The sequence below is a fragment of the Berghia stephanieae genome, chromosome 3 (genome assembly GCF_034508935.2).
Source record: "Berghia stephanieae isolate SIO BIC M18660-M18661 chromosome 3, UCSD_Bste_1.3, whole genome shotgun sequence".
NCBI classification, from domain to species: Eukaryota; Metazoa; Mollusca; class Gastropoda; order Nudibranchia; family Aeolidiidae; genus Berghia; species Berghia stephanieae.
The window spans coordinates 3217056-3239555 of record NC_088362.1 but is presented as its reverse complement, the minus strand read 5'-3'; the positions used below and the strand labels follow the sequence as shown (position 1 = coordinate 3239555).

General features: G+C 38.1%; 1 protein-coding gene across 3 annotated transcripts in view; it reads right to left on the bottom strand.

Annotated features, from left to right (window-relative positions):
• Positions 1-22500, bottom strand: part of LOC144967029 (solute carrier family 23 member 1-like) — a 42169-nt gene that overhangs the window by 6633 nt on the left and 13036 nt on the right. For all 3 annotated transcript variants that reach the window (XM_078903779.1, XM_078903778.1, XM_078903777.1), the window contains exons 6-12: positions 20847-20908; positions 20393-20574; positions 18968-19088; positions 6579-6735; positions 3897-4046; positions 3285-3388; positions 534-663 (exon numbers count right to left, since the gene is read on the bottom strand). In XM_078903779.1, the coding sequence (XP_078759905.1) occupies positions 534-663; positions 3285-3388; positions 3897-4046; positions 6579-6735; positions 18968-19088; positions 20393-20574; positions 20847-20908 (906 nt within the window). The remainder of the gene's footprint in view (positions 1-533; positions 664-3284; positions 3389-3896; positions 4047-6578; positions 6736-18967; positions 19089-20392; positions 20575-20846; positions 20909-22500) is intronic.

The window sequence follows — 22500 nt, the reverse complement described above, 5'->3', positions numbered from 1 at the left end:
AGCAACATTTAACATGTAGGACGGGACATGACACCTGTTAGGCGATATTACAATTTTTTTTCAGACAGAGACAACACTGTTAACAGCCAGGTACTCATTTTACACCTGAGTACGGTGAGAGGATGTGAGTAAAGAGCCTTTTCCAAGGACTCAATTATGCGCCGATCGATGCTCGAACCCAGGACCTTCAGATCCGAAAGCGAGTGTCATACCACTAGACCACATATCCGCACGAAGAAGCTTCCATTTCATTTCCTATTGGTCGGCGCATAGTTGAGTCCTTGGAAAAGGCTCTTAACTCACATTCTCTCACCGACTCAGGTGTAAAATGAGTACCTGGCCGTTAACAGCGTTGTCTTTGTCCGAAAAATTATAATATCGCCTAACAGGCGCCATGTCCCGACCTACATGTTAAATGTTGCTGTTGACCAGGGACCCCTTGTAAAGCGCTTTGAGCACATTTAGTGCATATTGTGCTATATAAAAAAAGGATTATTTCTTCGAGGTTCAGCAGCAAGATAAATTTCACTTACCAAACATGGCCAAGAACATCCCGCCAACCACGGGGTCTGGGATTGTGATGAAGACGGCCCCCATCTTCCCAACACAGCCAAGAAGGATGAGCAGGACACCTGTGGTTTGTATCACTCGGCGACTGCCAACCTGTGGTATAATATAAGAAACGAAATACTCTTCAACAGTCGTAACGTCACTTCCCTCGTAATGACGCATGGTAATTTAGTAACACTGGCTCTAAACATTCGGGATTATGGCGAACGCCCGTATGAAATATTTCCCCGACGAGCATAAAAGCGTTACCAGAGGAAAAAAAAACATCGTATAAATATGATCATGGTTTGACTTTTACACATCTGATCACAAGACATATGAAAAGTTCTCGCCAGCATGAAGAATAAAAAGTACTGATTTTCTTCGTTTAGAACCATGATGGCCGCCGTTGCTGGGCGACTTGACATCAAACTAGTGAATCTAATTGACGTCACTAATATCTTTGTTATTGTTTTTAGATATCCAATTTCGGTGATTAGTTATCACTAAATCATGTCAATCAGACTATAAACGTCGTTTTGTGTGTTGGTACGTTCTAGATAGTTTGAAGATGACGTCACTTAGGTCTTTGTTATTGTTTTTTTGCCATCCGCGTTTATGAGTAATGCTCACTGAACTGTATTAACCCGACTATAAACGTTCATGGATACACACAGTTTTGTGTGTTGGTCCGTTATACTTCCGGATGGCAATGTTATGAGCTTCTTAGCCAAGCGCATACTATCTCTAATATAAGGAACGAAATAGGATCCAATAGTCTGATATCACGTCGCCCAGCAACGACGGCCATCGTAGTTCTAAACAATGAAAATCATTGCTTTTTATTCTTCATGCTGACTACAACTTTCATATGTCTAGTGATCAGAATGTGTAAAATTTATAATATTTTTTTTCCTATGGATACGCTTTTATGCTCGTCGGAGAAATATATCATAAGGGCGTCCGCCATTGTTCCGATAGTTTAGAGCCAGTTACCATACGAAGGAAGTGACGTTACGACTGTTGAAGCGTATTAAGGTCACTCAGATCTTTGTTATTGCTTTTAGACAGCCAATTTTGGAGATTAGTTATCACTAACTCATCAGACTATAAACGTTTACGGTTACACATTGTTTTGTGTGTTTAATATCCGACGGGCGAACGTTGTGAGTATTTTACCTAAACGTATAGTATAAGTTTTTGAGGATTGCATGGGAGACCAGGGGTCCCGATAGCTTAGTTGTTAGAGCACTCGCTTCACACGCAAAGGAACCTGGATCGATCCTGTATGAAGTTGAGATGTTTTTCTGACCTCCCAGTCCACTTAGCAGTGATTGGGTAGCTGGGTAAAATAGATCTGGCGGAAGGTACTTTAAGAAGACTAGTAATGCTTACTGTACGTTTAACACTATAGAAACAGAGATAAACTTCTGTTCCACGGGCCTTCAATTTGACGCTGATCAAGAATCTGAAGCAAAACAGAAAAAAAGTGATAGAAGACACAGCAAGTGACTCCAACTGTGGCCTTCGTAAAGTTATGGCCTGACACTGACCAAAAAATGACGTCAAAATGCCAGTCTTTTGCCACAAAAGAAAACAAATCGTGAGTTGAATTCAATAGTTCAACCAATGAAATGACTTGTTTCCATGAGCTCTACTAACGACAACTCACTAGGCGGTGTAAAAATGCCAGTCTTTTTGGATTTCGGTGTCAGGCTATAACTTAACGACGGCTACGCTATCACTGGTCATGACTATTAAAGAGGGATAACAAATTGATAACAGAAAGTTTGTGTCGCTGAAGGGTTGTTCCCCTTGACTTTTGGATACGATAAACCTAGGATAATCTTATTATATTTTTGGCAAATTGGTTTCTTTTTTGTAATATTAAGGCTCCGAAACCAATAGACCAATCATCAACAAATTTTGCATGGTTTTTACAATTGACATGAAGATAAGTTGTGTGTATTTATGAGTTTGAGATGATAGGGATGATTTTATCGAAAAATCAAATTTGCTGAGGCCTGGGATATTCCAGTCTTCCATTGGAATAGACCCTAAAGACAAATTTCCCATATGGGATGAATAAAGGGAATTCAATTTTAATTTTATTTAATTACTTACTTACTTAGGTCGCCCCTTGGGGCGCCCAACATGAGCCACAAGTCTTCGCCATTCTGTCCTGTCCTCCATAAGCGTACGCATCTCCCGGGTGTTGTCCATTCCTGTGTCATCAAGCAGACAGTCAATGTATGTTTTATTCTGCCTGCCTCTGCTTCTGGTTCTCTCAGGTGGTTCCCATAGCACAAGACTGCTTGCAATCTCCTCATTGTGTCTCCAGCAGTGCCCCGCAAGTCTCAGTCTTCTCTTTTGTATCTTCGAGGTCACTGGGGGAGGTCATTGTAGAGCTCTTCATCTATGTGACCCATCGTCTCAAAACGGTATTAAGTCGGAACAAACCATATGCTTAAAAGCCGAATTAAATGTTAAACTGGTCAAAAATATAAATTGTTGGCATGTGCACCCTAAAATATGGTATCCATTCTCCTCAATAAAACATACAAACTCAGCACAAGACTGATATTTCTGGCTATAAATTCAATTTTCGACATCTTAACTATCCCGACTTAATACCGTTTTGAGGCGAAGGGTCACATATGTGCTCTTTCCAGCTTACATTGAAGGCCTTCCGCAGCATAATTAAATTAAATTAAATTAAATTTTTAATTCCTTACCCTGGTAATGCCGATGGCTCCTACATTCTCACTGTATGACGTAGTTCCGTTACCGCTTCCAACAATTCCCGCCAAAATGCAAGCTATTCCCTCCACCATTATTCCTGATAGTTGGTGATAAAATAGAATAAGCAACAAGTAGTGTAAGGCATTTTAAAAACGTGACTTGTGATCGTTTAGAAATGGTTTTATTTCGGAGTGAGCCGGGTGCCATAAAATGGTCTCTCTCTCTCTCTCTCTCTCTCTCTCTCTCTCTCTCTCTCTCTCTCTCTCTTTCACACACACACAAAACAGTAGCGGCAACAACAGCAATAACGATGTTGACATTAACGACAACAACAAGAACAACAACAAACATTATTATTCCAAATCTAAGGCAAAGTGCTATCTTCAACAAAGTATATAAATAATTCGAAGATGACGTCACTAAGGTCTTTGTTATTGTTGTTTGCCATCCGCGTTTATGAGTAATGATCACTGAACTGTATTAACTAGACTATAAACGTTCACGGATACACACAGTTTTGTGTGTTGGTCCGTTATACTTCCGGATGGAAATGTTATGAACTTCTACGCCAAGCGCATACTATCTATACACAAACGAATTATTACCTCTGTTGACAGCCCTTGGTGGGGGCGGTGGAGCTCCCGAGAGTCTTGCGCATGCGTAGTAATCTCCAACGGATTCAATCATAGAGGAAAGCACGCCTGCTAGCATCCCAAACACAGCTCCTGCACTCACTGTGGGCAAACCCCACTGTCCTAGAGAAGAGAGTGTGAGTTGTCAGTCAGTGCTTCAACAACAGATTTATTGATTTATCTCTAGGGAATGAGATTAGCGGAAGAGTAGCGTCTCTTGATTGGACGTCACCCATAGTCTGTGACGTCACCGGCGGAAAATTATTAGAGAGAGAACGTCAAGTATTGTTGTGCGCATGCGTCTCTCTCGTACTCGCATGCGCACAACCAACATGACGTTCTCTCTCTAATAACTTTTCCGCCGGTGACGTCACAGATTATGGGTGACTTCCAATCAAGGGACGCTACTCTTCCGCTAATCTCATTCCCTATTCCAAGGAGATGTTCAATTAGCGTCTTTCCGTGTACATAGTGCTACATGTGCGACTATGTGGTCTTGTGGTATGACATTCACTTTCGGATCGGAAGGTCCTGGGTTCGAGCCTCGCTCGGCGCATAGTTGAGTCCTTGGAAAAGGCTCTTTACTCACATTCTCTCACCGTACTCAGGTGTAAAATGAGTAACTGTCCGTTAACAGCGTTGTCTTTGTCCGAAAATTGTAATATCGCCTAACAGACGGCATGTCCCGTCCTACATGTTAAATGTTGCTGTTGACCAGGGACTCCTGTAAAGCGCTTTGAGCACATTTAGTGGATATTGCGCTATATAAAAGTTCAATTTTTTTACATTAATTTTCTAATTACTTACTTACTTATCCGTGGCCTGTGCCTGTATGGAACGACGTTGACTACCATATACGCCTCCACTATAATCTATCCCCTGCCTCTCTCATGTACTTGGAGTGTGTAGAGATGTTGCTTGTTGACAACCTCAAACTGATCAGGAACGTGAACCTCTGACGACCACGAGCTCCTTTCCTTCTATGTGTCACATAATAACTATGATTCATCTTTTGTACGGAGTTCATCTCACTCCAGTTATATTTCGATAGGCTTAGAAAAACTATACTTTCTAATATAGGGAATGAGATTAGCGGAAGAGTAGCGTCCCTTGATTGGACGTCACGATCGGAAAATTTATTAGAGAGAGAACGTCATGTTGGTTGTGCGGCATGAGACACTTGACAGGAAGATAGGACGAGAGAGACGCATGCGCAAAACCATTTTGACGTTCTCTCTGTAAGGTGACGTACAATCAAGGGACGCTACTCTTCCGCTAATCTCATTCCCTATTAGATTTACATTCCTTTAATATTGTGCAAAACGTTTCTTCATTTGATATTCATTTTCTACTTATCTCCCCTTTATTCAATATGAAAGGCCTTTCCGTATATTGTGCGGCTTAGTTGTCTAGTGGTATAACACTAGCCTTCAGACCTGTATGACCCTCGTTCGAGTCACTCTCTGGGCAGCGCAAAGTTAAGTCCTTAAATAGGCTATTTACTCACATTCCTTCATCGTAGTCAGGTGTAGAATGCGTATCCGACATGTAACAGCGTTGTCTCTGTCGAACACACTGTCATATATGTGATGTCTCGACCTACAAGTTAATGTTGCTGTTGGCTTGGGACCCCTTGCACAATGCTTTGAGCACATTGTGACTTATCGTTTCAAAACGGTATTATATCGGAGTGAACCAGATGCCAGAGGGTAACATCAACGTTACCATGACCAGAAATGTGCGTTTTTAGTTGTCACTTTCGATACTTCGATACTATACCATTATTCAAAAAAACAAAAAAAAAAAAAAAAAAAAAAAAAAACAAATAAAAAACACATAAGCTAAACCTGTTTTATAAACCTTTACTTAATTTTTTTTACATCTAAATTGCTTCACCATAATACCGTTTGAGACGGTGAGTCAGATTTAAACGATATTACGCAGAATAAAAGCTCAAGTCATTAAAAAAAACCCAACTTATTTTAAATAAATTTTACCAACACAAACTGCCACTGTCCTGCCACTGAACATAACGATCATTGAATGCTTAGAAAATTTCAAAACTGTTTTAAATGCACTCGCTAGACAAAAGTAATCTGTGCCTTTTCCCTGTTTTGATTGGACCGTAACTGAACATTTGCGGTGATGGGCTCGTGGAGCCTTTTGCAAATACAACCCATTGACTTGGAATGAGATTCCTTGGTTTTGCCCTGACCTTGACCGAAGTCCTTGGCTGGGAGGGAAACAGTCGAATGTATAGTTATAGTTTTGGGAGATGATATTTTTTTCCTTGTAAATCAGCTCTCTGTTATGTACTGTTACTCTTTTCATTTTTAACATATGATTTGTAAAAATTTGAGTGTATTCCTCTTAGTGGGGACCTGTGCTTGTGTCTGGATGAGACTTTTAGGTGATCTCAAACTAAATAATTTGATAGTGTGCTCTTGGAATCTACATCTGTTCCCTATTTGTTCCCAGTTCCCCGATGTCTTACTTTCTCTTGGGTTCTTTAATTGTAATTCTAGAACTTTTTACTATCCCATTTTCTTCCTTTTTACTGGCGCTGATATAACCTTAATGTGTTGCAAGTGCTGTAAAACCCTTAAAAACAAAAACAAACAACCCATTGAAGATTGAAAAAAATGTTGTACCGACCTGGGTAAGGGACTCGAATCCAATCACTCCTGTGGATGACATCAAGCCTGGTGTCCGTTCTCGCCAAATAGCCTGGTGCTTTCGGATCGTCTGGGAAGGCACCAGCAACCGTAAGGATGAAGCAGAGCAGCCATGCAGTTAGCATGGCGAGGAGGATCTATAGAAGGAACGAAATTGATGTCACTCAGCTCATTGTTTTTGTTCTAGGAGAATCTAGCGTGTATAGAAGGAACGAAATTGATGTCATTCAGCTCATTGTTATTGTTCTAGGAGAATCTAGCGTGTATAGAAGGAACGAAATTGATGTCACTCAGCTCATTGTTATTGTTCTAGGAGAATCTAGCGTGTATAGAAGGAACGAAATTGATGTCATTCAGCTCATTGTTATTGTTCTAGGAGAATCTAGCGTGTATAGAAGGAACGAAATTGATGTCATTCAGTCATTGTTTGTTTCAGGAGAATCTAGCGTGTATAGAAGGAACGAAATTAGTCATTGCATTGTCTATGTTATTGTCTAGGAGAATCTAGTGTATAGAAGATCGAAATTGATGTCATCAGTAGACTGATTATTGTCTAGGAGAATTCGTATTATAGAGGAGAAATTATGTATTCAGCTCATTTTATTGTTCTAGGAGAATTTTAGCGAATGTATAGAAGAACGAAATTGATGTCACTCAGCTCATTGTTTTGTTCTAGGAGAATCTAGCGTGTAAGAAGAACGAAATTGATGCATCTAGCTCATTGTATTGTTCTAGGAGAATAGCGTATATAGAAGGACGAATGATGTCACTTATGTTCATTGTTATTGTTCTAGGAGAATCTGACGTGTATAGAAGACGAAATTGATTCATTCAGCTCTGTTTTTGTTTAGGAGAATTACGTGTATGAAGGACGAATTGATGTCATCAGACATTGTTATGTTTCTAGAGAATTATGGTGTATAGAGAACGAAATTGATGTCATTAGTCATGTTATTGTTAGTAGGAATCTAGCGTATAAAGGACGAATGATTCACTCATCCATTGTTATGTTCTAGAGAATCTAGCGTGTATAGAAGGACGAAAATGAATGTCATCAGCTCATTGTTATTGTTTAGGGAATCTAGGGTAAGAATGAACAAATATGTTACTCACTCATTTTATTGTTCTAGGAGAACAAGCTTATGAAGGAACATATTGTATGTCATTCAGCCATTGTTTTTGTTCAGGAGAATCTAGCGTTATAGGGAACGAAATTGATGTCATCAGCTCATTTATTGTTTTAGGAGATCTATAGAAGGAACGAATTGATGTCATCAGTCATGTTATTGTTCTTAGAGAATTAGCGTGTTAGAAGGAACGAAATGATGTATCAGCTCATTGTTATTGTTATAGGAGAATCTAGCGTGTATGAAGGAACGAAATTGATGTCATTCAGCTCATTGTTTTTGTTCTAGGAGAATCTAGCGTGTATAGAAGGAAGAAATTGATGTCATTCAGTCATTGTTATTGTTCTAGGAGAATCTGGTGTATAGAAGGAACGAATTGATGTCATTCAGTATTGTTATTGTTCTTGGAGAATTACGTGTATGAAGAACGAATTGATGTCACTCAGCTCATTGTATTGTTCTAGGAGAATTATTGTATAGAAGAACGAAATGTGTCATCAGCCATTGTTTTTGTTCTAGGGAATCTAGGGTAAGAAGGAACGAATTGATGCACTCAGCTCATTGTTTGTTCTAGGAGAATCTAGCGTGTATAGAAGGAACGAAATTGATGTCATTCAGCTCATTGTTATTGTTCTAGGAGAATCTAAGGCGTGATTAGAGACGAAATTGATGTATTCAGTCATTGTTTGTTTAGAGAATCTAGGTGATATAAGACGTAATTGATTACACAGTCATTGTTATGTTCTAGGGAATTGCGTGATATAGAAGGAACGAATTGATGATCCTCAGCTCATTGTTATTGTTCTAGGAGAATCTAGCGTGTAAAGAAGGAACGAAATTTGTTCACTAGTATTGTTATTGTTAGGAGAATCAGTGTATGAGAACGAAATTGATGTCATTAGTCATTGTTATTGTTTAGGAGAATTATAAGAACGAATTGATGTCATCAGCTCATTGTATTTGTAGGAGAATCAGCTGTTTAGGAAGAATTGTGTATGAAGCTCATTGTTTGTTTTAGGAATTCAAGACGAATGACTCCTCATTGTTATTGTTCTAGAGAATCTAACGTGATATAGAAGGAACGAAATTGATGTCACTCAGCTCATTGTTATTGTTCTAGGAGAATCTAGCGTGTATAGAAGGAACGAAATTGATGTCATTCAGCTCATTGTTTTGTTCTAGGAGAATTAGCGTGTATAGAAGGAACGAAATTGATGTCACTCAGCTCATTGTTATTGTTCTAGGAGAATCTAGCGTGTATAGAAGGAACGAAATTGATGTCATTCAGCTCATTGTTATTGTTCTAGAGAATCTAGCGTGTATAGAAGGAACGAAATTGATGTCATTCAGCTCATTGTTTTTGTTCTAGGAGAATCTAGCGTGTATAGAAGGAACGAAATTGATGTCATTCAGCTCATTGTTATTGTTCTAGGAGAATCTAGCGTGTATAGAAGGAACGAAATTGATGTCATTCAGCTCATTGTTATTGTTCTAGGAGAATCTAGCGGTTATAGAAGGAACGAAATGATGTCATTCAGCTCATTGTTTTGTTCTAGGAGAATCTAGCGTGTATAGAAGGAACGAAATTGATGTCATTCAGCTCATTGTTTTTGTTCTAGGAGAATCTAGCGTGTATAGAAGGAACGAAATTGATGTCACTCAGCTCATTGTTATTGTTTCTAGGAGAATCTAGCGTGTATAGAAGGAACGAAATTGATGTCATTCAGCTCATTGTTTTTGTTCTAGGAGAATCTAGCGTGTATAGAAGGAACGAAATTGATGTCATTCAGCTCATTGTTATTGTTCTAGGAGAATCTAGCGTGTATAGAAGGAACGAAATTGATGTCACTCAGCTCATTGTTATTGTTCTAGGAGAATCTAGCGTGTATAGAAGGAACGAAATTGATGTCCCTCAGCTCATTGTTATTGTTCTAGGAGAATCTAGCGTCTATAGAAGGAACGAAATTGATGTCATTCAGCTCATTGTTATTGTTCTAGGAGAATCTAGCGTGTATAGAAGGAACGAAATTGATGTCATTCAGCTCATTGTTATTGTTCTAGGAGAATCTAGCGTGTATAGAAGGAACGAAATGATGTCATTCAGCTCATTGTTATTGTTCTAGCAGAATCTAGCGTATATAGAAGGAACGAATTGTTCATTCGTCATTGTTATTGTTATAGGAGAATCTAGCGTATATAGAAGGAACGAAATTGATGTCATTCAGCTCATTGTTATTGTTATAGGAGAATCTAGCGTATATAGAAGGAACGAAATTGATGCCATTCAGCTCATTGTTATTGTTATAGGAGAATCTAGCGTATATAGAAGGAACGAAATTGATGTCATTCAGCTCATTGTTATTGTTCTAGGAGAATCTAGCGTATATAGAAGGAACGAAATTGATGTCATTCAGCTCATTGATATTGTTATAGGAGAATCTAGCGTATATAGAAGGAACGAAATTGATGTCATTCAGCTCATTGTTATTGTTCTACGAGAAATCTAGCGTATATAGAAGGAACGAAATTGATGTCACTCAGCTATTATTGTTATTGTTCTAGGAGAATCTAGCGTATATAGAAGGAACGAAATTGATGTCACTCAGCTATATTGTTATTGTTCTAGGAGAATTTAGCGTATATAGAAGGAACGAAATTGATGTCATTCAGCTCATTGTTATTGTTCTAGGAGAATCTATAGAAGGAACGAAATTGATGTCACTCAGCTATATTGTTATTGTTCTAGGAGAATCTAGCGTGTATAGAAGGAACGAAATTGATGTCATTCAGCTCATTGTTATTGTTATAGGAGAATCTAGCGTATATAGAAGGAACGAAATTGATGTCATTCAGCTCATTGTTATTGTTATAGGAGAATCTAGCGTATATAGAAGGAACGAAATTGATGTCATTCAGCTCATTGATATTGTTATAGGAGAATCTAGCGTATATAGAAGGAACGAAATTGATGTCATTCAGCTCATTGTTATTGTTCTAGGAGAATCTAGCGTATATAGAAGGAACGAAATTGATGTCACTCATGCTATATTGTATTGTTTTAGGAGAATCTATAGAAGGAACAATTGATGTCACTCAGTATTATTGTTATTGTTCTAGGAATCAGCGTGTATAGAAGGAACGAAATTGATGTCATTCAGCTCATTGTTATTGTTTAGGAGAATCTAGCGTATATAGAAGGAACGAAATTGATGTCATTCAGCTCATTGTTATTGTTATAGGAGAATCTAGCGTATATAGAAGGAACGAAATTGATGTCATTCAGCTCATTGTTATTGTTATAGGAGAATCTAGCGTATATAGAAGGAACGAAATTGATGTCATTCAGCTCATTGATTATTGTTATAGGAGAATCTAGCGTATATAGAAGGAACGAAATTGATGTCATTCAGCTCATTGTTATTGTTCTAGGAGAATCTAGCGTAATATAGAAGGAACGAAATTGATGTCACTCAGCTCATTGTTATTGTTCTAGGAGAATCTAGCGTGTATAGAAGGAACGAAATTGATGTCATTCAGCTCATTGTTATTGTTATAGGAGAATCTAGCGTGTATAGAAGGAACGAAATTGAGATGTCACTCAGCTCATTGTGTTTTGTTCTAGGAGAATCTAGCGTGTATAGAAGGAACGAAAATTGATGTCATTCAGCTCATTGTTATTGTTCTAGGAGAATCTAGCGTGTATAGAAGGAACGAAATTGATGTCACTCAGCTCATTGTTATTGTTCTAGGAGAATCTAGCGTGTATAGAAGGAACGAAAATTGATGTCATTCAGCTCATTGTTATTGTTCTAGGAGAATCTAGCGTGTATAGAAGGAACGAAATTGATGTCATTCAGCTCATTGTTATTGTTCTAGGAGAATCTAGCGTGTATAGAAGGAACGAAATTGATGTCACTCAGCTCATTGTTATTGTTCTAGGAGAATCTAGCGTGTATAGAAGGAACGAAATTGATGTCACTCAGCTATTATTGTTATTGTTCTAGGAGACTCTAGCGTATATAGAAGGAACGAAATTGATGTCACTCAGCTCATTGTATTGTTTTAGGAGAATCTAGCGTGTATAGAAGGAACGAAATTGATGTCACTCAGCTCATTGTTTTTGTTTTAGGAGAATCTAGCGTGTATAGGAAGGAACGAAATTGATGTCACTCAGCTCATTGTTATTGTTCTAGGAGAATCTAGCGTGTATAGAAGGAACGAAATTGATGTCATCAGCTCATTGTTTTTGTTCTAGGAGAATCTAGCGTGTATAGAAGGAACGAAATTGATGTCATTCAGCTCATTGTTATTGTTCTAGGGAGAATCTAGCGTGTATAGAAGGAACGAAATTGATGTCACTCAGCTCATTGTTATTGTTCTAGGAGAATCTAGCGTCTATAGAAGGAACGAAATTGATGTCATTCAGCTCATTGTTTTTGTTCTAGGAGAATCTAGCGTGTATAGAAGGAACGAAATTGATGTCACTCAGCTCATTGTTATTGTTCTAGGAGAATCTAGCGTGTATAGAAGGAACGAAATTGATGTCATTCAGCTCATTGTTATTGTTCTAGGAGAATCTAGCGTGCATAGAAGGAACGAAATTGATGTCACTCAGTCATTGTTATTGTTCTAGGAGAATCTAGCGTGTATAGAAGGAACGAAATTGATGTCATTCAGCTCATTGTTATTGTTATAGGAGAATCTAGCGTGTATAGAAGGAACGAAATTGATGTCATTCAGCTCATTGTTATTGTTCTAGGAGAATCTAGCGTGTATAGAAGGAACGAAATTGATGTCATTCAGCTCATTGTTATTGTTCTAGGAGAATCTAGCGTGTATAGAAGGAACGAAATTGATGTCATTCAGCTCATTGTTATTGTTCTAGGAGAATCTAGCGTGTATAGAAGGAACGAAATTGATGTCACTCAGCTCATTGTTATTGTTCTAGGAGAATCTAGCGTGTATAGAAGGAACGAAATTGATGTCACTCAGGTCATTGTTATTGTTCTAGGAGAATCTAGCGTGTATAGAAGGAACGAAATTGATGTCACTCAGCTATTATTGTTATTGTTCTAGGAGAATCTAGCGTGTATAGAAGGAACGAAATTGATGTCATTCAGCTTATTGTTATTGTTCTAGGAGAATCTAGCGTGTATAGAAGGAACGAAATTGATGTCATTCAGCTTATTGTTATTGTTCTAGGAGAATCTAGCGTGTATAGAAGGAACGAAATTGATGTCACTCAGCTCATTGTTATTGTTCTAGGAGAATCTAGCGTGTATAGAAGGAACGAAATTGATGTCATTCAGCTCATTGTTATTGTTCTAGGAGAATCTATAGAAGGAACGAAATTGATGTCACTCAGCTCATTGTTATTGTTCTAGGAGAATCTAGCGTGTATAGAAGGAACGAAATTGATGTCATTCAGCTCATTGTTTTTTTTCTAGGAGAATCTACAGAAGGAACGAAATTGATGTCACTCAGCTCATTGGTATTGTTCTAGGAGAATCTAGCGTATATAGAAGGAACGAAATTGATGTCATTCAGCTCATTGTTATTGTTCTAGGAGAATCTAGCGTATATAGAAGGAACGAAATTGATGTCATTCAGCTCATTGTTATTGTTCTAGGAGAATCTAGCGTGTATAGAAGGAACGAAATTGATGTCATTCAGTTCATTGTTATTGTTCTAGGAGAATCTAGCGTGTATAGAAGGAACGAAATTGATGTCACTCAGCTCATTGTTTTTGTTCTAGGAGAATCTAGCGTGTATAGAAGGAACGAAATTGATGTCATTCAGCTCATTGTTATTGTTCTAGGAGAATCTAGCGTGTATAGAAGGAACGAAATTGATGTCACTCAGCTCATTGTTATTGTTCTAGGAGAATCTAGCGTGTATAGAAGGAACGAAATTGATGTCATTCAGCTCATTGTTATTGTTCTAGGAGAATCTAGCGTGTATAGAAGGAACGAAATTAATGTCACTCAGCTCATTGTTATTGTTCTAGGAGAATCTAGCGTGTATAGAAGGAACGAAATTGATGTCACTCAGCTATTATTGTTATTGTTCTAGGAGACTCTAGCGTATATAGAAGGAACGAAATTGATGTCACTCAGCTCATTGTTATTGTTTTAGGAGAATCTAGCGTGTATAGAAGGAACGAAATTGATGTCACTCAGCTCATTGTTTTTGTTTTAGGAGAATCTAGCGTGTAAAGAAGGAACGAAATTGATGTCACTCAGCTCATTGTTATTGTTTTAGGAGAATCTAGCGTCTATAGAAGGAACGAAATTGATGTCACTCAGCTCATTGTTATTGTTATAGGAGAATCTAGCGTGTATAGAAGGAACGAAATTGATGTCCCTCAGCTCATTGTTATTGTTCTAGGAGAATCTAGCGTGTATAGAAGGAACGAAATTGATGTCATTCAGCTCATTGTTATTGTTCTAGGAGAATCTAGCGTGTATAGAAGGAACGAAATTGATGTCACTCAGCTCATTGTTATTGTTCTAGGAGAATCTATAGAAGGAACGAAATTGATGTCACTCAGCTCATTGTTTTTGTTCTAGGAGAATCTAGCGTGTATAGAAGGAACGAAATTGATGTCATTCAGCTCATTGTTATTGTTCTAGGAGAATCTAGCGTGTATAGAAGGAACGAAATTGATGTCACTCAGCTCATTGTTATTGTTCTAGGAGAATCTAGCGTGTATAGAAGGAACGAAATTGATGTCACTCAGCTCATTGTTATTGTTATAGGAGAATCTAGCGTGTATAGAAGGAACGAAATTGATGTCATTCAGCTCATTGTTATTGTTATAGGAGAATCTAGCGTGTATAGAAGGAACGAAATTGATGTCATTCAGCTCATTGTTATTGTTCTAGGAGAATCTAGCGTATATAGAAGGAACGAAATTGATGTCACTCAGCTCATTGTTATTGTTCTAGGAGAATCTAGCGTGTATAGAAGGAACGAAATTGATGTCATTCAGCTCATTGTTATTGTTCTAGGAGAATCTAGCGTGTATAGAAGGAACGAAATTGATGTCATTCAGCTCATTGTTATTGTTCTAGGAGAATCTGGCGTGTATAGAAGGAACGAAATTGATGTCATTCAGCTCATTGTTATTGTTCTAGGAGAATCTAGCGTGTATAGAAGGAACGAAATTGATGTCATTCAGCTTATTGTTATTGTTCTAGGAGAATCTAGCGTGTATAGAAGGAACGAAATTGATGTCACTCAGGTCATTGTTATTGTTATAGGAGAATCTAGCGTGTATAGAAGGAACGAAATTGATGCCATTCAGCTCATTGTTATTGTTCTAGGAGAATCTAGCGTATATAGAAGGAACGAAATTGATGTCATTCAGCTCATTGTTATTGTTATAGGAGAATCTAGCGTATATAGAAGGAACGAAATTGATGTCATTCAGCTCATTGTTATTGTTCTAGGAGAATCTAGCGTATATAGAAGGAACGAAATTGATGTCACTCAGCTATTATTGTTATTGTTCTAGGAGAATCTAGCGTATATAGAAGGAACGAAATTGATGTCACTCAGCTATTATTGTTATTGTTCTAGGAGAATTTAGCGTATATAGAAGGAACGAAATTGATGTCATTCAGCTCATTGTTATTGTTATAGGAGAATCTAGCGTATATAGAAGGAACGAAATTGATGTCATTCAGCTCATTGTTATTGTTATAGGAGAATCTAGCGTATATAGAAGGAACGAAATTGATGTCATTCAGCTCATTGTTATTGTTATAGGAGAATCTAGCGTATATAGAAGGAACGAAATTGATGTCATTCAGCTCATTGATATTGTTATAGGAGAATCTAGCGTATATAGAAGGAACGAAATTGATGTCATTCAGCTCATTGTTATTGTTCTAGGAGAATCTAGCGTATATAGAAGGAACGAAATTGATGTCACTCAGCTATTATTGTTATTGTTCTAGGAGAATCTAGCGTATATAGAAGGAACGAAATTGATGTCACTCAGCTATTATTGTTATTGTTCTAGGAGAATTTAGCGTATATAGAAGGAACGAAATTGATGTCATTCAGCTCATTGTTATTGTTATAGGAGAATCTAGCGTATATAGAAGGAACGAAATTGATGTCATTCAGCTCATTGTTATTGTTATAGGAGAATCTAGCGTATATAGAAGGAACGAAATTGATATCATTCAGCTCATTGTTATTGTTATAGGAGAATCTAGCGTATATAGAAGGAACGAAATTGATGTCATTCAGCTCATTGTTTTTGTTTTAGCCAGTCATTTAATTATTATTTCTCATTAAATTGTATTAAATTGTGCGGCTATGTACTGAATCCAATTGCACATTTATTTTTGGTTGTTTCATTATTTGTGCGGCTATGTGGTCTAGTGGTATGACACTTGCTTTCGGATCGGAAGGTCCTGGGTTCAAAGCCTCGCGCCAGGCGCATAGTTGAGTCCTTGGAAAAGGCTCTTTACTCATATTCTCTCACCGTACTCAGGTGTAAAATGAGTACCTGGCCGTTAAACAGCGTTGTCTTTGTCCGAAAAATTGTAATATCGCCTAACAGGCGTCATGTCCCGTCCTGCATGTTAAATGTTGCTGTTGCCAGGGACCCATTGTAAAGCGCTTTGAGCACATTTAGTGGATATTGCGCTATATAAAGCTCATTTTTTTTTAAAGCAGACTATAAACGTTTAAGGTTACACGTTTTGTGTCTTGGCACATTATGTCCGGTTGGTGGATGTCGTGAGTTCGAAAAAAATCCCTAATGCATAGAATGTATAAAGGAGGCAGGAGCAGGATGAGTAGATAAGTAGGAACGGTGAGTTTGCTAGAATGTAAAAGGGCCTGTAAGGGAATTTAACCCTACCGGCTTTGTAGTCTTGTATGACCGTGGCCTTCGTAAAGTTATGGCCTGATACTGACCAAAAAATGACGTCAAAATGCCAGTCTTTTGCCACAAAAGAAAACAAATCGTGAGTTGTATTCAATAGTTCAACCAATGAAATAACTTGTTTCCATGAGCTCTACTAACGACAACTCACTAGGCGGTGCAAAAACCAAATAATGACGTCAAACTGCCAGTCATTTGGATTTTAGTGTCAGGCTATAACGATGGCTACGGTATGACTCGCTTTCGGACCGGATTCGAATCCGGCTATGAGCGGAGCAAAGTTGAGTCCTTGTAAAAGGCTGTTTACGTACATTCAAACCGTACTAAGGTGTATAATAAGTACCTGGTTGTTAGTTGCTGTGTCTCTGTCAAATAAGGCGTCATGCCTCGTTCTATTGGCTAAGTGATGTTGTTGGCTAGGAATTCCGTCTGTAGCATTTTGAGGGGTAATGCTGAAAACTGAAATTTACCGAAATCTACCGAAATCCAACGAAATCTACCGAAGTCCGGTCAAGTGGGGAGTGAACCAGAGACTATGGGAGATGGGCACAAGTGGGGATTGAACAAGACAATATGGGATGTGAGTACCAGTGGGGATTGAAGCAGAGACTATAGTCTCTGGTTCAATCCCCACTGGTGCCCTGAACCAGAGACTATGGGAGGTGGGAACCAGTGGCGAGTGAACCAGAGACTATGGGAGGTGGGCACCAGTGGTGAGTTAACCCAGAACTGTGTGAAGTGGACACCAGAATGAAGGAACCGGAGACTATAGGAGCAGGGCACCAGTGGTGATTGAACCACAGACTATGCGAGGTGGGCCCAGTTGAGAATACACCGGAGACTATGGGGGGGGGGGGCACCAGTGGGGATTGAACCAGATACTCTAGGAGATGGGCGCCGTCGGGAGTGAACCAGAGACGATGGGAGGTGGGCGCCAGTGGGGAGTACACAGGAAACTATTGGATGAGAGCACATGTGGGGGTTGAACAAAGACAATGGGAGGTTGATACCAGTGGGCAGAGAACCAGATACCATGGAAAGTGGGCACCCGTGAGGAGTGAACTCAGAACTGTGTGAGGTAGACACCAGGAGGAAGGAACCCGAGACTATAGGAGCAAGGCACTAGTGGGGGTTAAACCAGAGACTATGAGAGGTGGATACCACTGAGGAGAGAACCCGAGTGAATGGGATGTGGACACAATTTAGAAGTGAACCAGAGACAATGGGAGTTTGTTATCAACGGGGATTGAACCTAAGACTACGGGTGGACATAGTAGGGAGTCAAGCTTGGACCTTGGGAGATAGGCTACAGTGTGGAGTGAACCAAAGACTCACGCCCCCCCAAAAAGTTTCAACCATGTGTCTTTTTCTAGAGATAAATTTGCAGTCAATCTATATCTTTAAAAAAATGAATCTGTACCTATATATCTATTTATTTATGGTATGCTTGTCTGTCTGTCTGTCTGTCTGACTGAATGTATGTCTGTCTTGGATGAATGAATGAATGGATAGATGGATGGATGAACGGATGGATGGATGGATGGATAGATGATGAATATATCATGTATACTATGCATGCACACGCGTGACGTCTACACAAATATTACGTTTCTTGTTCGACCCTAAGAACGTTGTTCTAAGTTGTTCTACTTGTCAATTAAAATATTATCATTATTCAATTCTTCTCCTTCTTCAACTTCTTCTCCTTCTCTTCTCCTCCTCCTTCTTCTTTTCCTTCGATATGTAGAAACCTTATGTTTGGGGATCGAACAAGTATAATTTTAAAAAGAAAATTATGTACATGCATACAATGAAACGATCCATTAAATAGAATATCATATTAAAGGTTTGTATGGAGATAAAGATGAGTAAATCTGACTCATGAATGAACAACACAATGTTTTTTCGTTGTTCATTCATGAGTCAGATTTACTCCCTTTATCTTTATCTCCATTTTATTGACTCATTTAGGCACCTCTATTTAAATGTTTGTACAACATTTAAAGGAATGACCAATTAATAGTATTTATTGTCATGAAGATAACTCACTTTTCACTTTCTTTTGACGGTCGTCGCCTTGTGTTGTTAAATAATTTTGGCAGTTTTCAATGTCAAGGCAATGAGCACACGAGGGCTATTGTATTATATATATATATATATATATATATATATATATATATATATATATATATATATATATATATAGAGAGAGAGAGAGAGAGAGAGAGAGAGAGAGAGAGTTGTTAAATAAGCGTACTAAGGTCAGAATATTCCGCAAATAATTAAGTATGCAACAGGACGTTAGTGCTAAATACAGAGTGATAAATGGTTTGTTCTTACCGGGAATAGTTTAAACAGGGGTAGCCTGGTGATCACACAGCCCTGACCTTTCTTGTAGGTTGGTAGAGGTATGTTTAGCCATCCCAGGTAGTGTGAAAATAATGCTATCAGAAACAAGGTCCTGTGGAATAATATGCGAACATCATCATCATCATCATCATCATCATCATCATCATCATCATCATCATCATCATCATCATCATCATCATGATGGTCATCATCATCATTATCATCATCATGATCACCATTATCATCATCATCATTTTCGATCTTGTCACAATCATGATCACCATTATCATCATCATGATAGTCATCATCATCATCATCATCATCATGATCACCATTATCATCATTATCATTGTCGATCTTGTCACAATCATGATCACCATTATCATCATCATGATCACCATTATCATCATCGTCATTGTCGATCTTGTCACAATCATCATCATCATTGTCGATCTTGTCACAATCATGATCACCATTATCATCATCATCATTGTCGATCTTGTCACAATCATGATCACCATTATCATCATCATCATTGTCGATCTTGTCACAATCATGATCACCATTATCATCATCATCATTGTCGATCTTGTCACAACCATCATCATCATTCTTTTCGTCGACCTCTTGTTGTTGTTGTTGTTGTTGGTGTTGTTGTTGTTGTTGTTGGTGTTGTTGTTGTTGTTGTTGTTGTTGTTGTGGTTGTTGTTGTTGTTGTTGGTGTTGTTGTTGTTGTTGTTGTTGTTGTTGGTGTGTTTGTTGTTGTTGTTGTGTTGTTGTTGTGTGTTGTTGTTAGTTGGTGTTGTTGTGTTGTGTTGTTGTGTTGCTGTGTTGTTGTTGTTGTTGTTGTTGGTGTTGTTGTTGTTGTTGTGTTGTTGTTGTTGTTGTGTGTTGTTGTTGTTGTTGTGTTGTTGTTGTTGTGTTGTTGTTGTTGTTGTTGTTGTTGTTGTTTTCTTCTTCTTTTCTGCTTTTTTCTGCTTTCTTTTTCTGTCTTTTCTTTTTTCTTCTTTTTGTCTTTTTCTTTTTCTTGTTCTTCTTCTTTTTGCTTCTTTCTTTGTTTTGTCTGTTGTTGTATTCTTCGTCATTGTCGTCGCCTTGTTTTTTTTCTTCTTCTTCTTCTTTGTCTTCTTCTTGCAGATATTCATCACACTCCCACCACGCATCATCATCCCATCTTCGTCATCATCTCATCGCAAATCATCACCACTCCACCACAGTCATCAGTCATCATCATCACCAATTCATCACATCATCGTCATCATCATCACCAATGTCATCATCATCATCATCACATGTCATCATCATCATCATATCATCATCGTCATCATCATCATCATCATCATCATCATCATCATCATCATCATCATCATCGTCGTCATCATCATCATCATCATCATCGTCAACACGATCACTTACATCATAGCAATTCCCCAGTGAGTCGCAGCTTTGTCGGCAGCCACCGGAAACAAACAGAGTCCTATGAGAGTGATAGTGGGGGTGATGGTTAGGGGGCCAACATATCGCAGGATGATAGACAGAAGGCCTGTGGCACCGATCAGCACTTGGAACAGTGAGGCCACACAGATAGCACCTTGAAACTGGGTGAGAATATGTAAAGTGACTATATATATATATATATATATATATATATATATATATAATATATATATATATATATATATATATATATATATATAAATAGCCTTCAACTTAAAATTCACAATCCAGAACATTTTCCCATGATATATTCATCTCGACACAGTATGTACAAAATACAATTTAAAAAAAAAAAGGGGGGGGGGGTGTTCCAAAATGTGTTAATGTCCATAATATTATTGGTCGAAAATAATACTTTAAAACATGATGATACCTCTCGCATCCTACTGTACCATTCTTTGTCACCGTCAGATGTTTCTTCAGTGCCAGTGACTCCTGTGTTGGGAAAATAAGTGAAAACCAATGAATAAACGAGTTAGCACACAAACGCGTCAACACAAAAGGCTATACCGTCAACAAGGGTGACTTTGCCTCTCAGGGTGACTTAGCCTCAACCCATGTGGAGCATTTTGAGTATTCTCAGGCTTGTTGCTGTTATTTTCTTCATAAGGGGACTTGATTTTTCATCAAAAGAAATAAACTGTTAGAAATCTAAATATAATCTAATTTGTCCAAATCTATAGAGGCAAAGTCACCCCTGAAGGCAAAGTCACCCCTGAAGGCAAAGTCACCCCTGCCTGAAGGCAAAGTCACCCCTGAAGGCAAAGTCACCCCTGAAGGTAATGTCACCCCTGAAGGCAAAGTCACCCCTGAAGGCAAAGTCACCCCTGAAGGCAAAGTCACCCCTGAAGGCAAAGTCAAGTCACCCCTGAAGGCAAAGTCACCCCTGAAGGCAAAGTCAAGTCACCCCTGAAGGCAAAGTCAAGTCACCCCTGAAGGCAAAGTCACCCCTGAAGGCAAAGTCACCCCTGAAGGCAAAGTAACCCCAGTTGACGGTAGTATATTCCTGAACATTTGCATACCGATATAATTTTTAATTTCATCCTACGTGCACCAAATCAAAAAAAATAAACAATTCAAATCATTTTAAGATTTAGGATTTCATGGTTCATAATTGTGACCCATCGTCTCAAAACGGTATTATGTCGGAACGAACAAGATGCTTAAAAGCCGAATTTAATGTTAAAACTGGTCAAAAATATAAATTGTTGGCATCAGCACCCTAAAATATGGTATCCATTCTCCTCAATAAAACATACAAACTCAACACAAGTCTGATATTTCTGGCTATAAATTCAATTTTTAACATCTTAACCATCCCGACTTAATACCGTTTTGAGGCGAAGGGTCATAATTTTGATGAATACTTTAAAATCTTATTGATGCTTTAAATCTCTCCTTACCGACGAGACGGTTTACAGTATTTTACAAAAATGTCATGCTGGCCCAACACTAAAATTGATTATTTAAACTCAACCCTCAAAGAATGCTGCTAAACACTGTTGTTCTACAAGATAACATTCAGTTCTTATAACCTAAACAAAGACTTTTCTCCAAATTTTGTAATGTACAAAAAAAATCTAAATACGAAAAGTGACCATACTACAGTTGTTAGTAGACAGGGAATTATATGATGGGAGATTTATATATGACGAATAATGCTTGTTTGCGCTGCTGTTGACATGGCTTTCAATCTTGTATGTATATATTATGCATTGTTACCTTATTATGGTTATCTTCTATATGTATGGATGTATGTGTGTATGTGTGTGTGTGTGTGTATTTGTGTGTTTGTGTGTGTGTGTGTGTGTGTACCGTGTGTGTGTGTTTAGCATGTCACGGTTAAAGATATATGTTTGTACACCACATATACATGAGTACATTTAAGTTGAAATACTGTCTTTACCACGTGTATCATTATTGTAATCTTTAATCAATAGATTTGTGGCATTACTATTTATATTAAGGATATTCAAGGGATTTTATCCTATTTTGCCCTATACCATATGTTATGTTATGTTATATGT